The following is a 16,423-nucleotide window of genomic DNA, read 5'->3' as shown; positions in this document are numbered from 1 at the left end:
ATCAGAGAAAAATTTAATTTCGAATATATAGTATCAAAAATAAATATTCACTTAATGTGGTCTTATCTGTTTACGATATCAAAAGGTTTTCTTCTCCCAAAATAAAAGTTCTAAGATAAATTCCAGATTCCTCTGAATGAAAACAAAAACAAAAAACCACCTTCTAAAACAGTGAGCTTACAAAATAATGCAGCTCACTGCTAGGCACACTTAGTGTAACAGGAAAGTATGTTCGCTGAGAAGGAAATTTGAAACATGACTGTAAACCTTTATGAAAAATTATAACAAGGCCTTTACTTCATTTACTTTTAGCTAGTTCATAAATACCAGAAAAGAAACTGGACGGTTTGTGAGGAAACTTATAAAAATTTTTCCATAAAGCAAACTTAGAAATCCTTCCCTTTTGGCTCCGTTTTCCAATCCTCCTTCACTGTGTTGAAGAGAGATCGAGTTCTTCCAGGTTTTTGCTTAGGTGGGTGGTTTCCAGACTGACTGGACTCTCCAGGTAGGTGGTTCCTGCACAGCGCTTTCCGGTCACTGGATCTATGACTTGTCCAACTTTGAAAATTATCTCAGCCAGTTCATGCTTCACGTGCTTTGTTTTCGCGACAGGTAGAGCTTTGAGAAGCACAATATCTCCAACGGTGCACTGCTGGAGAGCATCGTGGGCAAAGTAGGTTTTTCGCTTATTAAAATACTGTTGAGAGAAGGAGGAAACAAATCAGTAGTTCCCATCCATGACCTGGCAATGCAGTACAAAATCTGAAAAAGGAATGCGCAGAAAACAAGCTGGAACTTGGGAAAAAAAATAGATAACATACTTATGGAGACTTCCAATACAAAAATTAGCTGCTTAAATTCTGGAAAACGGCAATGACTTTTCCAGAACTGATCCTGTCCCAAGCTCTCCTGCTTATTTCCTGCACTACCCTTGCTCTATCAATTATCATCCTCTTCTACAATATTTAAACTCTTCCTTCCCAGTAGAGCCTTCTCTCCAGCCTAAAAACACACTATCTCATCACTAGCTGTGTGATTTGGGACAAGTCACTTAACTACTCCAAGCTCAGTTTTTTTTTTCCCCACCATAAAATGAGGCTCCAATACCTGCACCTCTAAAGTTATCAAGAGAATGAAACATTATAATGTTTATAAAGCACTTAGCTTCATGCCTCACTCAAAGTATTGCAAACAAGCCACAGATGAGAACTAGAACCACCTATTCCTCAAGACAACCCTGCCACAGCAGGTAGTCCCATTTAACAGATGAGAAAAACAAGCTCAAGGAGGTTAAGTAATGTGCACGGCTAGTAACCAACAGCCAGTACTCAAACTAAGGCCCTCTGATTCTAAGGCCAATGATCATGCCATCACTCTTCAGCTTGCTCCTGTGGTTTTGCTTTTGTTTTTGCTTTGGGATCACGCCATTTCATTGAGAGGCTTCGAGGGAGAGTCGAAGGGCTAGGAGGACACTGAGATCCAACGTCCTTCTCCCGGCTGGGATCTCCCCAGCCTCACAAGACCCTGAAAAGGCTCCTGTGTTTTTGATCCTAGATAACAAACAGCATTTGTGCCCACCAGTGTGCCCAACCTTGAATGCAGAAACATCCTTGGCACTTCCCCCTCCCCCCCTTGTGCATCGACCAAATCAAGGACGCTGTCCCTTCTTTCTTGAACTCTTTTTCCACTCCATCCTCACTGCTCCCAGGACTGTTCAGTTATTTATCATTCCCATCCTAGACATCTGCAATAACCTCCTTACCCATTTCCTTACCCCCAGTCCTCATCCCTATCTCTGTCTCCTTTGCTTATAGGATGAAATCCAAAACACAACATATAAGACCCTTGACACTCCAGCTCCAATCCTTCTCGTGTTCATTCAACAACAGCCTCTACTTAGTGCCAAGCTCTGGGCTCAACATTGCCGAACCACTTGCTGCTCCAGTTAGAATGTCATGCCCTTTCATGCGTAAGGAATTAATAAACAGAAACCTCAATTAAACAGTCAGGAGACCAGAAGGGGAAGCTCTCACACCCTGTGATGATAGCAGACCTCAACAGGAAGAAAGACATTCTCTTCTTTCCCAGCAACAACGCAGCCAGTGAAGAGCCATGGGCTCTTTGTTTACCATCCCCTCCCAACTTCCTTTCCCATCTGTAAAAGCACTCTCCTTCCCGGTCACCTCACCACTTTTGTGGGAGACTTGCACGTGGCTCACCATGTTACAGACCCTGAATTGCAATTCTCTGCTGATCCCGAATAAACACATTTTTGCTGCCAAAATAACTAGCAGTCTATTTGTTTTAGGTAAATACATGGCTAAAAGAACTTCCACAAACTATTCATCATGGCTGGAATGACTCCCCCAACTCCTCCTGCCCCCCAACTGGTCCTCTGGATAAAATCCTTTTGGAGCTTCAGCTCAAATGTCTTATATAATCAAGAATGCTCTCCTCAGCAACCTGGGAAGGAAGAACGAGGAGTCTTCTGCTCCCACAGTATTTTGCACGTAGAATGACTATAGCAGTTGTCAGACTGAATTGAAATTAACTCTATGTGTCTCTAAAATGTGAGTGTAAACCATGATTAATTCACTTTGTTACACCCACAGACCAGCACAATGTCTGGTGTGCAGCAGATGCTCAATGCATGTCTACTGACAGGGGAGTGTTTTTCTGCTCAGAACCCAGAACATGTTGGTGATTTATCAATGCCATCTGAAAATAGAGATGTTCCTTACCTTTAATAAATAGGGATCCAGAACAAGTCTGGTCACTCTCACTTTAGCAGTTTTTTGCATTGCTGTTCCAATCACCTTCCCCACGACCCATTTGGCATGGACAGATGAACGAACTACTGACATTATGTGGCTTTGGTCACCTGAAAACAAATTCCAAAGTTCAATATTCTGATGGTTGTGACTCACCAAATGAATTTTGTCACTAGAACTGCCCCAGTTCAGCAACAGCTTTTGTTGGCCCTCTGGACTCACCGCTTTAGAGTTGCTTACACGTTTCATTATTTCCTTAATTACTCAACCTCCCATCTTTATTCTGTTTACAAAACTGTAATTTTAACCTCTCTAAGCCTCAGTTTCCCCCTCTGCAAAATGGGAATAACAACAGGGCTTACTCACAGGAGTGCTTTGAAGATTTAACCTATAAGGTGCCCAACAGCGCGAATAAACGCTGTCCTTTACTGGCGTCCCTATTGCTTTCCATCCCGCTGGGCTGCCTCTCCCCAGACGCTCACAGCCTGGCTACTTGGGGCACGCAAGGCCGACGCGGCGCGGCCGTGGTGTCCTCTCCACCGGAGACCTTGACTTGTCATTGCTTTCGAGATCAATTAATAGTGAGTCCATGCCACCCAGCCTGAGGAAGGTTGGGGGTGATTGATCCCTTCGCCCCTAAAACCCCGAGGCCGGGTGACTCGACTCGACTCGCCTGGAGGGCTCCCACGACGCTGCGCTTCGGTCTCCGGAATCCACCCCACTTCTGCGGCGGAGCGCGGCAGGCGGTTACCTACAGAGTCCACTGTTCCGGCGCACGCCCTGCGGAGCGCCGACCGGAGCGTGATGGCGTCACGTCGCACGCAGGTCGCTCCACCCCGGACCGCCCTCTCATTGGCCGCGAGTCCCCTCAGTCCTGGGCGGGGTTAAAGCCAGGGCTCCGCCCACTCCCCCTTAAAAGGAGCCGCGGGCTGTGGCTTAACTGGAGATTCTGATCTTTGCTTTCCTCACCTGCACGGCGGCTGGAGCGTTGGGATTCGGCCTTTCCTTTATCCGTGCCACTTAGTTTCCCTCTTTTTCTGTTGAGCTCCCAGGCATTGGACAAGGCCTTCCAAATCAAAGGAACTTAATTCATTCATCAAACACTGGATCATTGGACGTTGCCAAATGCTGAGACTGAAATGTTTGTTTCCACCCCCAGGAGTTGTATTTAAGATAAACTTCAGGAGATTTTTATGTCTAGTATGACTTTAGGTGTTAATTTTCAATATCTGTGAGATGGAGAGAAGTCCGGTGTGGGTACATATATATGTGGGCTGCTGCTGACGCCTTCTCAGTTAGAAGGAAGGCTGGGAACGTATTAGGCTCTTGTTAGGGAATTGCTACACTAGGAGGGAGTTAATGGAGGGTTAAAAAAAAAAAAAAGTGGTGGTGTCATTAGATTGAAGTGTGAATCCAGATAAAGAATTAAGGCCAAGGGCACACTTAGCAAGTGAATTTAAAAGGAGAGATGGTGGGGGGGAGAGTGTGAGATGTTTGAAATTTCAGAAATGGGAGCTAATTTTCAATGAAAGTGGTAATAACTTTATATGCATTATTTCATATGAACAAAAACTTTTCTGGGATATCATATTTCCCTCTAGCTATGAACTTAAATTCCTTTCTTTTACAAGCAAGCTTACAACTTCTCTTGTTAATAAAACCAATGACATACCCAGAGTGATTTTTTTTTTAAGATTTATTATTTATTTATTTAATTTATTTTTGGCTGTGTCAGGGCTTAGTTGCGGCACGCTGGATCTTCACTGAGGTATGCGGGATCTTTCATTGCAGCGCGGGCTTCTCTCTAGTTGTGGCGTGCGGGTTTTCTCCTCTCTAGTTGTGGCGTGCAGGCTCCAGTACACACAGGCTCTGTAGTTTCAGGCACGTGGGCTCTAGCTGAGGTGTGCGAGCTCAGTAGTTGTGGTGTGCGGGCTTAGTTGCCCCGTGGCATGTGGGATCTTAGTTCCCTGACCAGGGATTGAACTTGCGTCCCCTGCATTGTAAGGTGGATTCTTTACCACTGGACCACCAGGGAAGTCCCCCCAGAATGATTTTTTTAAATGCAAATCAAATCATTTCACACCATCGAAGGTAGAAAAAACTTCTGCTGATTTTTTCCAACCCTCATTGGGAGGAAAACTTTCCCTCTACTAACTTAGGTTTGAGTGTTGATGGTGGAGCTGTGAATGAACTGATAATAGATTACCAGGGGAAAAGACAAGGATTATTTACACATGCATGCAGGAGCAGATGAAGAGACTCCTGGACAACTAGAAATAGGAGATTATATACCAACTTAATAGGGGAAGGGAAGGAGGGAGAAAGGGCCTCTGGGAAAACAAGTGGACTTTTAGGAAAGGCAAATGGGCTTTTATGAGAACAATGGAAAGTATAACAGTTTGTGATAATGTTTGTTTGTGCAATTTCTCATCCTGGTGCCAGTGGTTTGTTGGTCTCCGTCCTAGCTGGAATCTCCTCTGAGAGGGGATTTACGGCAGCTTCACTCTTAGAAAGCTCTGCCTTTAGGGACTTCTCTGGTGGTCCGGTGGGTAAGACTCCTTGCTCCCAGTGCAGAGGGCCCAGGTTCGATCCCTGGTCAGTGGAACTAGATCCCACTTTCTTCAACTGAGGAGCCCACATGCCTCAACTAAGACCCAGTGCAGCCAAAATAAATAAATGTTTTAAAAAATAGCTATTGTCTTTAAAAAAAAAAAAAAAGGAAAGCTCTGCCTTTAGTCAGATAAGGGACACTCTGAAAAGGCTTTTTTTTCTGCATCTTCTGTATCTTCAATGTCCTCAGTTTAAGGGAATCTTTATACCATTTTGGGGGATCCGATTGAGTCCTATCACCCCTTAGTGTCCTGTCTGTCTGCTGTGGTAAAAACACCTTGATTTGCCTTTCTGAATTCCTGTGTCTGTAGCCTCAATGGGTCTGCCAATCAAAGTCCTCCATCTTCGTTTAGCACGAGGCCCAAGCTGGACCAGTCAAATTACCTTCCAGGAATATGAATCTTGAGTGCTCTGATCGGAGGATGGGAGGTGACTGGAGCTACTGCATCCTGAGGTAGGTGTCCTGAAGAGACTATACAACCAGAGTCAATGTCTGCTGCTTGCACCCACAAAAATTTAACCTATAAAGAAGTTGGCACTTGGAAAATGGAAAACAACATGCAATCATTCATGGTGTAAGACATGAATCAGATGCTTTTGGAAAGGAGTAAAACCTCCCCACATTTGATAAGCTTCTTGGTCAGCCATCCAGTCCCCTAACCCATAACCCATATACACATTATTCATTCTCATATATTCAATCTCCCTCTCTCTCCCCCTCCGCCCCCTGCCCCCCAACCCATCCTTCTCATCCATTTCTCCTCACGGTCACTGCTATGGTGTGAATGTTTGTGTCCTTCCAAATTTCTTATCTTGAATCCTAACCTCCACTGTGAAGGTATTAGGAGATGGGGCTTTGAGGAAGTGATTAGGCTTTGCCCTTATTAATGGGATTCAATCTCTTTTACAAAAGGACTCCAAGAAAACTCCCTTGCTCCCTTCTGCCATGTGAGGGCACAGCAAAAAGGCACTGTCTATGAACCAGGAAGTGGGCCCTTACTAAACACAGATCTTTGGGCACCTCGATCTTGGATATCCCAGCCTCCAGAACTGTAAGCAATTAATTTCTGTTTTTATAAGTCACTCAGTCTATGGTATTTTGTATATACATATATAGAGATGGAATTTTGTATTTATATAATATATACACATACATATAATGTAAAAATATATATAGTATTTTGTATATATATATATATGACATTTCCTTGTTCATTCATCAGACACTATTAAGGTTATTTCCATATCTTGGCTTTTGTGAATAATGCTACAATAAACATAGGAATGCAGATATCTTTAGGATATCCTTTTATACCCAATTTGTTGATTTTTTTAAAAAATCATGACAGGATTGTCAAATGTTTTTTTCTGCATCCATTGAGAGGATCATATGATTTTTATCTTTCATTCTGTTAATGTTGTATATTACATTTATTGATTTGTGTATGTTGAGCCATTCTTGCATCCCAGGGATAAATTTCACTTGATCATGTTTTTTGATCCTTTTACTGTGTTGTCGAATTTTTTAAATTGAAGTATAGTTGATTTACAACGTTGTGTTAGTTTCTGGTGTACAGCAAAGTGATTCAGATTCTTTTTCACATTCTTTTAAATTATAGGTTATTACAAGATATTGAGTAGAGTTTCCTGTGCTATACAGTAGGTCCTTGTTGATTACCTATTTTATATATAGTAGTGTGTATATGTTAATCCCAAAGTGCTAATTTATCCCTCCCCTCCCTCTTTCCCCTTTAGCAACTGTAGGTTTGTTTTCTATGTCTGTGAGTCTGTTTCTGTTTTGTAAATAAGTTCATTTGTATCTTTTTTTAGGTTCCACATATAAGTGATATCATATGGTATGTCTTTCTCTGTCTGACTTACTTCACTTAGTATGTTAATCTCTGGGTCCATCCATGTTGCTGCAATGGCAATATTTCATTCTTTTTATGGCTGAGTAGTATTCTATTGTATATATATATATATACCACATCTTCTTTACCCATTCATCTGTCCATGGACACTTGCCTTTTCATTTTGTTGATGGTTTCCTATGCTGTGCAAAAGCTTTTAAGTTTGATTCTGTCCCATTAGTTTATTTTTGCTTTCATTTCGCTTGCCTGAAGAGACGGATCCAAAAAAATATCTCTAAGACCTATGTCAAAGAGTGTTCTGCCTATGTTTCCTTCTAGGTGTTTTATGGTTTCAGGTCTTATATTTAGGTCTTTAATAATTTCCAGTTTCTTTTTATGGTGTGAGAAAATGATCTACTTTTATTCTTTTACATGTGGCTGTCCAGTTTTCCCAGCACCACTTCTTGAATAGACCATCTTTTCTCCATTGTATATTCTTGCCACATTTGTCATAGATTAATTGACCATAACCGTGTGGCTTTATTTCTGGGCTCTCTATTCTGTTCCATTTGTCAGTATGTCTGTTTTTGTGCCAGGACCATACTGTTTCATACTGTAGCTTTGTAGCCTAGAGTGAGGGAGACTGGTATCTCTGGGTTTGTTCTTTTTTCGCAAGATTGCTTTGGTTATTCAGGGTCTTTTGGGTTCCCTACAAATTTTAGAATTATTTGTTCTAGTTCTGTGAAAAATGTCATGGGTATTTTGACAAGAATTGCATTAAATCTGTAGATTGCTTTGGGTAGTATGGACATTTTATTTATTTATTTATTTATTTATTAACATCTTTATTGGAGTATAATTGCTTTACAATGGTGTATTAGTTTCTGCTTTATAACAAAGTGAATCAGCTATACATATACATATATGCCCATATCTCTTCCCTCTTGCGACTCCCTCCCCGCCACCCTCCCTATCCCACCCCTCTAGGTGGACACAAAGCACCGAGCTGATCTCCCTGTGCTATGCGCTGCTTCCCACTAGCTATCGGTTTTACATTTGGTAGTGTATATATGTACATGCCACTCTCTCACTTTCTCCCAGCTTACCCTTCCCCCTGCCGGTGTCCTCAAGTCCATTCTCTAGTAGGTCTGCGTCTTTATTCCTGTCCTGCCCCTAGGTTCTTCATGATTTTTTTTTTTTTTTTAGATTCCATATATATGTGTTAGCTTACGGTATTTGTTTTTCTCTTTCTGACTTACTTCACTCTGTATGACAGACTCTAGGTCCATCCACCTCACTACAAATAACTCAATTTTGTTTCCTTTTATGGCTGAGTAATATTCCATTGTATATATGTGCCACATCTTCTTTATCCATTCATCTGTCGATGGACACTTAAGTTGCTTCCATGTCCTGGTTATTGTAAATAGAGCTGCAATGAACATTGTGGTACATATGGTTTTCTCAGGGTATATGCCCAGTAGTGGGATTGCTGGATCGTATGGTAGTTCTACTTTTAGTTTTTTAAGGAACCTCCATACTGTTCTCCATAGTAGCTGTATCAATTTACATTCCCACCAACAGTGCAAGAGAGTTCCCTTTTCTCCACACCCTCTCCAGCATTTATTGTTTGTAGATTTTTTGATGATGGCCATTCTGACTGGTGTGAGATGATATCTCATTGTAGTTTTGATTTGCATTTCTCTAATGATTAATGATGTTGAGCATCCTTTCATGTGTTTGTTGGCAATCTGTATATCTTCTTTGGAGAAATGTCTATTTAGGTCTTCTGCCCATTTTTGGATTGGGTTGTTTTTTTGATATTGAGCTGCATGAGCTGCTTGTAAATTTTGGAGATCAATCCTTTGTCAGTTGCTTCGTTTGCAAATATTTTCTCCCATTCTGAGGGTTGTCTTTTCGTCTTATGCTTTCCTTTGCTGTGCAAAAGCTTTTAAGTTTCATTAGGTCCCATTTGTTTATTTTTGTTTTTATTTCCATTTCTCTAAGAGGTGGGTCAAAAAGGATCTTGCTGTGATTTACGTCATAGAGTGTTCTGCCTATGTTTTCCTCTAAGAGTTTGATTGTGTCTGGCCTTACATTTAGGTCTTTAATCCATTTTGAGTTTATTTTTGTGTCTGGTGTTAGGCAGTGTGCTAATTTCATTCTTTTAAATGTAGCTGTCCAGTTTTCCCAGCACCACTTATTGAAGAGGCTGTCTTTTCTCCACTGTATATTCTTGCCTCCTTTATCAAAAATAAGATGACCATATGTGCGTGGGTTTATCTCTGGGCTTTCTATCCTGTTCCATTGATCTATATTTCTGTTTTTGTGCCAGTACCATACTGTCTTGATTACTGTAGCTTTGTACCATTGTCTGAAGTCAGGGAGCCTGATTACTCCAGCTCCGTTTTTCTTTCTCAAGATTGCTTTGGCTATTCGGGGTCTTTTGTGTTTCCATACAAATTGTGAAATTTTTTGTTCTAGTTCTGTGAAAAATGCCAGTGGTAGTTTGATAGGGATTGCATTGAATCTGTAGATTGCTTTCGGTAGTATAGTCATTTTCACAATGTTGATTCTTCCAATCCAAGAACATAGTATATTTCTCCATCTATTTGTATCAACTTTAATTTCTTTCATCAGTGTCTTCTTATAGTTTTCTGCAGGTAGTATGGACGTTTTAACAATATGAATTCTTTCAATCCATGAACACGGGGTGTCTTTCCATGTATCTGTAACATCTTCAATTTCCTTCATGAGTATCTTATGAGTATCTTATAGTTTTCAGCATATAGGTATTTCACTTCCTTGGTTAAATTTATTCCCTATGTATTTTATTCTTTTTGATGTGATTGTAAATGGGATTATTTTCTTGATTTCTCTTTCTGATAGATCATTATTAGTGTATAGAAATGCAACAGATTTCTGTATATTAATCTTGTATCCTGCAACTTTACTGAATTCATTTATTAGTTCTAATAGCTTTTGGTGGAGTTTTGAAGGTTTTCTATAAAGTCTAAAAAGTGTCCTGATAGCAGTGGCTGTAGTAGCAGCAGGACTTTTGCTCACTCTCAATGGTCACAGACATCCCTAGGGCCCAGATTTTGGTCTCTTCTACTACTCTGTACTAAAAGAATATAGAACTCTTTGGGCAGGAATCTATTCTCACATCTTGGGAGTTTCCCAGCAGTCTAGTGGTTAAGACTCCACGCTTCCACTGCATGGGGTGCAGGTTCAATCCTTGGTTGGGGAACTGGTATCCCACATGCTGAATGCAGCCAAAAAAAAAGACAGTACTCTCACGTCTTGGAACAGTGAAAATTTTGGAATGGGTTTGGACCATCTTACTTCCAAAAACGAGAAAGTGTTTACAGATAACAGAAAAAGTGCTAAGAGTTAAAAGAAGCTAGCTTAATGCAGCTTCCACTCGCTAAGTTCTCACAATTTGAGCATTTAAAAAAATGGTTAATTGGAACTGCTTGTTATATGAGAGGCCAAGTGTTCATAATGATGCTCAAGTCAAGTGTGTTAAAACAGTCATAAAAGGATGATTGTAACATGATATGTATAATTCAATACTGATCTTAAAAAGTAATATATATATTTCTTGCTAAGTATGTGCATATGTACATATATATGTATATATACATGCATGTATGTGTATATATGTATTTGTTCCTGTTTAATCAGTTAAGAAGAAACAAAGGGGTGTTGGGCAAGCCAGATAATCCTGGAAAATGTTGAACCATATCAAGAAATAGGAAGAACCGGACAGTCACTCAGACCAAGTAGAAAGATGGTTCAACAGTTAATCACCTCTAACGGTCACATACAATAAACAAGCAGAAAGTTGGTTGCAATATGTTGCAAAATGATGAAGTAGCCAAATGTTCTATAGAGGAAAACTGACAACAAAACTTGCATTCTTCCGGAAGGAGCTGGATAGCCTCATTAATTATCCTAATGATGCACATAAAAGCTTTAAATATAATGCTAGCCAGCGAGATCACCATATCATAATGACAGGCCAATGGGCCAGATGGTTTTGGGAAAGTTCAAGTGTCAAAAATTTACAATCTATATAAAAGTAAGGTCTTAAAATGTCCCATGACATAACAAGTGATATTTTGTTATAAAAGGAGACCAAAGAATATTTGGTCTGTGCAACTAGGTTTTATGGATGACCTAACTAAAGATCAGCCAGTTGCTAACCCATAAATTTCAACTTAATTTGTCTGTCACAGTATTATTCTTATTTTGGGTTGAATAAGATTACTAAAACCTGAGGAAGGTATACAAATAGTACCTGGTAGAAAAATGTAAACCTAGGAACATACGAAAATTGGAACCCTGGGAAAATATTCAAATAAGGATAAAAACATCAAGTCCATGGAATTAACTTTTTTTTAATATAAATTTATCTTATTTATTATTTTTGGCTGTGTTGGGTCTTCACTGCTGCACGCGGGCTTTCTCTAGTTGCGGCGAGCGGGGGCTACTCTTCGCTGCGGTGCGCGGGCTTCTCATTGCGGTGGCATCTCATTGCGGAGCATGGGCTCTAGGCACGTGAGCTTCAGTAGTTGTGACATGCGGGCTTCAGTAGTTGTGGCTCACGGGCTCTAGAGCTCAGGCTCAGTAGTTGTGGAGCACAGGCTTAGTTGCTCCGCGGCATGTGGGATCTTCCCGGACCAGGACTCGAACCTGTGTCCCTTGCACTGGCAGGCGGATTCCTAACCACTGAGCCACCAGGGAAGCCTGGAGTTAACATATTTATAACTAGTTTCGGTATAATTATTTTTATAATCTGGGTACCTCTTACCTGTTTCTTAATGTGTTTAAGGCACCTAATAAAATTTGAAATTTTAGGTTTGTGATTTTTAAAAAAAATTTATTTATTTCATTTATTTATTTTTGGCTGTGTTGGGTCTTCATTGCTGCACGTGGGCTTTCTCTAGTTGTGGCGAGCAGGGGCTACTCTTTGTTGCGGTGCACAGGCTTCTCATTGCAGTGGCTTCTCTTGTCGTGGAGCATGGGCTCTAGGCACGTGGGCCTCAGTAGTTGTAGCACGCGGGTTCAGTAGTTGTGGCTCACGGGCTCTAGAGTGCAGGCTCAGTAGTTGTGGCGCACAGGCTTAGTTGCTCTGCAGCATGTGGGATCTTCCCGGACCAGGGCTCGAACCCGTGTCCCCTGCATTGGCAGGCGGATCCTTAACCACTGTGTCACCAGGGAAGCCCTAGGTTTGTGATTTTAATGAAATGTTTACATGTATTTAAATCTGATCAGTGTTTAAAAGAGTAGGGATATCTAATTTTAGAAATTCTTAAGTTTTTATTTATTATTTGCACATCTATGAATAATTAGAGGAATGTTGGCTGCTTAAAGAATGTCAGTTGGTTCCTTAAATTAATAAATTGAACATTAATCAAAATCCAGATGAGTATTTTTCTCCAACCCATAAGCCGTTTCGACATAAGAGAATCTATCAACATGGCAATCCTTTTATACTCTGAGGTTCAGAAAAAGAGTCATATGAATTTTGGTGTTGAGCAGCAATCTCTCATTTTATTAATTTTAATATAGTTATCAAATGTTTTCAGAGTGCTATAAAACACTGTTCCTGGCACTGTTTGTATCCACTGGATTAGGAGTAACATGATCCATGTTCTAGTGACATTTCAGTCCAAGAAGCCCTGAATATTAAATCACTTATTATTATGTCTAAGCTGAAGTATCTCTTTTCATAAAAGAAAGGCAACAACACCTGGTTGGATGGACCAAATGAATTAATATATGTAAAAGGGTAATATCTTGCCCTCCTACACAGAAATAAATCATAACAACAGGTTTCTGAATGAGTACTACTCCTATGGCTTCCTTGAATTTTGATGTAATAAATATATTTAGGATTCACTTAACTTGGAACATGTTGAAGACAACAAAGGACATGAGAATGAATTCACACCAGAATGACATAGTTTACTGTACAGTTAACATAAGCATAATCATTTATGACCCTAAGGATATATAATAGGCTTCTAATTTTATAATTCCTATTTATGAAGAATTGCTGAAAATCCATGGCCAACTGGTCTTCTTCAGTCCCGACTCCTCTTTTCTGAAATTGTCCAAATTCTGCTGATCCTCTCCTGAAAAATCCCATAGTGTTCTCCTTCTTCCCCTGTGCTGAGATACAATGCCTTGTATTGAAGCCCTTAGCACTCTTTGTGGATTATTCAGGTTTCCGCCCCCCCCACCCCGCCCCCCGGTTGCAAAATTAAACTTTGATCAAAGGCTTCACCAATTGTAATTAACCATTACTTCTTTTCATACATACCTCTGCTATCTGAGACTTCGCCTTGGCTCACTCTCTCTTCCTGAAACCTGAGTGCTCTATACTCTGCCTCCTTAGGGTAAATAAATGTTCAATGTAGATCCTTTTGGTGAAGAGACACTTCCAGAACTTATATGTCTTGACAATGGATCTCCATTTCACAGATATCTGAACACAAAATACTATTAGAAATCCTCCATGACTACAGTAACTTGGAGTTTTATTAACTATTTCATCCACTGATGCATGGGACATAAATGTACTTTGAAAAGTTTAACTTCCATGATGAAATGAATTCATTTCATTTCTTTCTTGGTTTTTAGTGTTTTAATTTTTTAAAAAATTTAAATCATTCCAGCTTTCACTTAAGGCCTATGATATCTAGTCCTTCACAGGGAAAAAAAAAAGGGGAAGTCTTGAGCTGGGAGATATGTTAGAAGGAAGGTGAGAAAGCAAGGGGACTGCATTCTTACTTAGCCTCATGGCTTCTTCAGCCGTACCTGAGAAGACCGAGAGAAAAACAGAAAGCCAAGAAACAGAAGCAGCCTCCTAGTTGCAGCTGTTCATGGCTTATGACAGTTTATATTTACGATGCTTTGTAATGTCAAAAAGTGATTTCTGTCAAACAAGGCAGTAATCATAAAAATCAAATTAAAACACCTTAAATTCTCTTTGGAAAAAGGTGGTACATAAATATATTTCAATAAATAAAACGAATTAATAAGCCAATTAGTAACACTTCTTTAGTTGTTTATATAAGCCAGTAAGGCTCTTCCCTGGTTCTTAGCCTCAGTGTGGCACCACCACTCATCCTCTGGTACGGTGCCCTACTTCCATCTTCCACAGTGGTGCAGGGAGGTGTAGGGATTCTTATAAAGCCCCTGTCATTATAAAATAAAACCTTCTCTCTATTCAAATCTGCAATAATAACAGAAATGACAATTTTAGTTCAAAAATCTATGTTTGCTACAGGGAAATTTAAAACTAGAATAACAGGATAGAAAAGTAGACTTCTCTGAATCACTTTTCAAAGTTCATCAATATGACCCTCAGTCTCCTCCAAGACTCTTCTTAAAGATCCTAGGACCTGTTTGATGAAAATAATGCAAGGATTCCTAAAAAATAACATAATATTGCCATATCCTCTCACATGGCTTTTCAAAAAATGGTCAGAAGACTTAGGTGGTACATCAATGGATATTTTCAATTTCAAAGTTATATATTTATTTTGATGGAAATTAGAATATAATTAGCATATAGAACTCACAATTTCCATAAATAATATTTCCTAGGACAAGGCTAAAAATTCTGAGTCCCTTTAAAGGAAAATATTAAGTAAACACTGAATATGGTAAAATCTGTAAAGGATGCATACAAATGACTGAAGTTTAAGAAATATTGCTCTTTTCTGTTCATTTCAAGTTTATGTGACTGGTTATACCATATCATTGCCTTGATTAATCAATGTTTATATAATTTAAAAACTTTATGCTATAAAAATCACAGGGGAATAATCATAGGTTATTGCCTACAGGATTTCTGGTCATTAAGAAAAGTTTTGGAACATGACTCCTCATATAATCTTGTTTATAAAATAAATTCCTTTCACTATTTATAACCTCTTCTGGGAATATAATATGCTACTAGTTTAAGATCTAAATTTATTTGGCTTCTACGCATTAAAAGTTTATTTATAACCTTTCTCCCCACTATGAATAATATGATATTGCGTGGGATGAAAAGGTCTGACCAAAATTTTCCTACAGTTATATATTCATATGAGTCCCTTACCCCACCCCCACCCCCGCCAGGACAAAGCTAAAAATTCTGAGTTATGTGCTGAGGAGTAAGTGAAGGACTGTGGCTTAAGGTTTTCTCACATTTATTATATTCACATAATTTCTTCCGAGTATGGATTTTCCTATGTTGATTAAGGTGTGCACTCTGGCTGAAGGCTTTTTCACATTCATTACATTTATAGGGTTTCTCTCCTGTATGAGTTCTCTCATGCTGATTAAGATGGGTCCTTTGGCTGAAGGCTTTCCCACAAAAACTACATTCATAAGGTTTCTCTCCAGTATGAAGTCTATGATGTTCCGTAAGGGATGTGATACGGCTAAAGGCTTTACCACACTGATTACATTTATAGGGCTTCTCTCCAGTATGAATTCTCAGATGTTGAGTAAAGGATGAATGTTGACGGAAGGCTTTCCCACATTCATTACATATAAAAGGTTTTTCTCCTGTGTGAATTCTCTGATGTTGAATAAGATGTATCCTCTGGCTGAATCTTTTCCCACATTCATCACACTTATAGGGCTTCTCTCCTGTGAGGACTATCTGAGGTTGAGTAAGAGATGAGTTTTGGCTGAAGGCCTTCCCACATTCACTGGGTTTCCCCTCAGTATGAATATGAGTAGTAAGAAGAATATGTTGATTGAAGATTTTTCCACACGCATTATATTCATAAGGATTCTCTCTTACATAGTTTCCCTGATAGTAAGTCAAGTCTGAATTATGCTTGATGCTATTTCCTTGTGTGTCAGAATTAAGGGGTATTTTAATTGAAGGAATTCTCTGATGCATAACAAGGTTTGAGTTTAGATGATAGTTTTCCCCAAATCTATTACATTCAAGGCTTCTCTCCTGTGTGATCTTTTTGTGGGTGAAAGATACTTGTCCTAAATGTCTCTGCTGGTTTTCTTGGTTAGATTCTAACCGGTAATCAAAATCCCAGAGTCCACCTAAGATGGAGTACCAGAAACTGTCTCCTGTTAATCTCTCCATTAGCATGTCACAGGTTTTATTTTCATCAGAAATATTCTGGTTTGATTTTTTTATTTCTGGACTATTCTCCCCATCTA

General features: G+C 39.6%; 1 protein-coding gene across 17 annotated transcripts in view; it reads right to left on the bottom strand.

Annotated features, from left to right (window-relative positions):
- Positions 1-268: 268 nt before the first annotated feature.
- LOC309646230 (small ribosomal subunit protein uS17m) overlaps positions 269-16,423 on the bottom strand; it is a 42,626-nt gene continuing 26,471 nt past the window's right edge. For 4 of the 17 annotated variants that reach the window (XM_082432356.1, XM_082432366.1, XM_082432365.1 and 1 more), the window contains one exon: positions 13,734-16,420. In XM_082432356.1, coding sequence (XP_082288482.1) covers positions 15,378-16,420 — 1,043 coding nt within the window. In that variant the 3' untranslated portion in view covers positions 13,734-15,377. The other 13 variants (XM_082432363.1, XM_082432364.1, XM_082432368.1 and 10 more) reach the window with 13 other exon arrangements.

This window comes from Balaenoptera physalus (assembly GCF_965194825.1).
Source record: "Balaenoptera physalus genome assembly, chromosome: 16".
Classification (NCBI taxonomy): Eukaryota; Metazoa; Chordata; class Mammalia; order Artiodactyla; family Balaenopteridae; genus Balaenoptera; species Balaenoptera physalus.
Note: the sequence above shows the minus strand (reverse complement) of the source record. Positions and strands in the feature narration are given on the sequence as shown.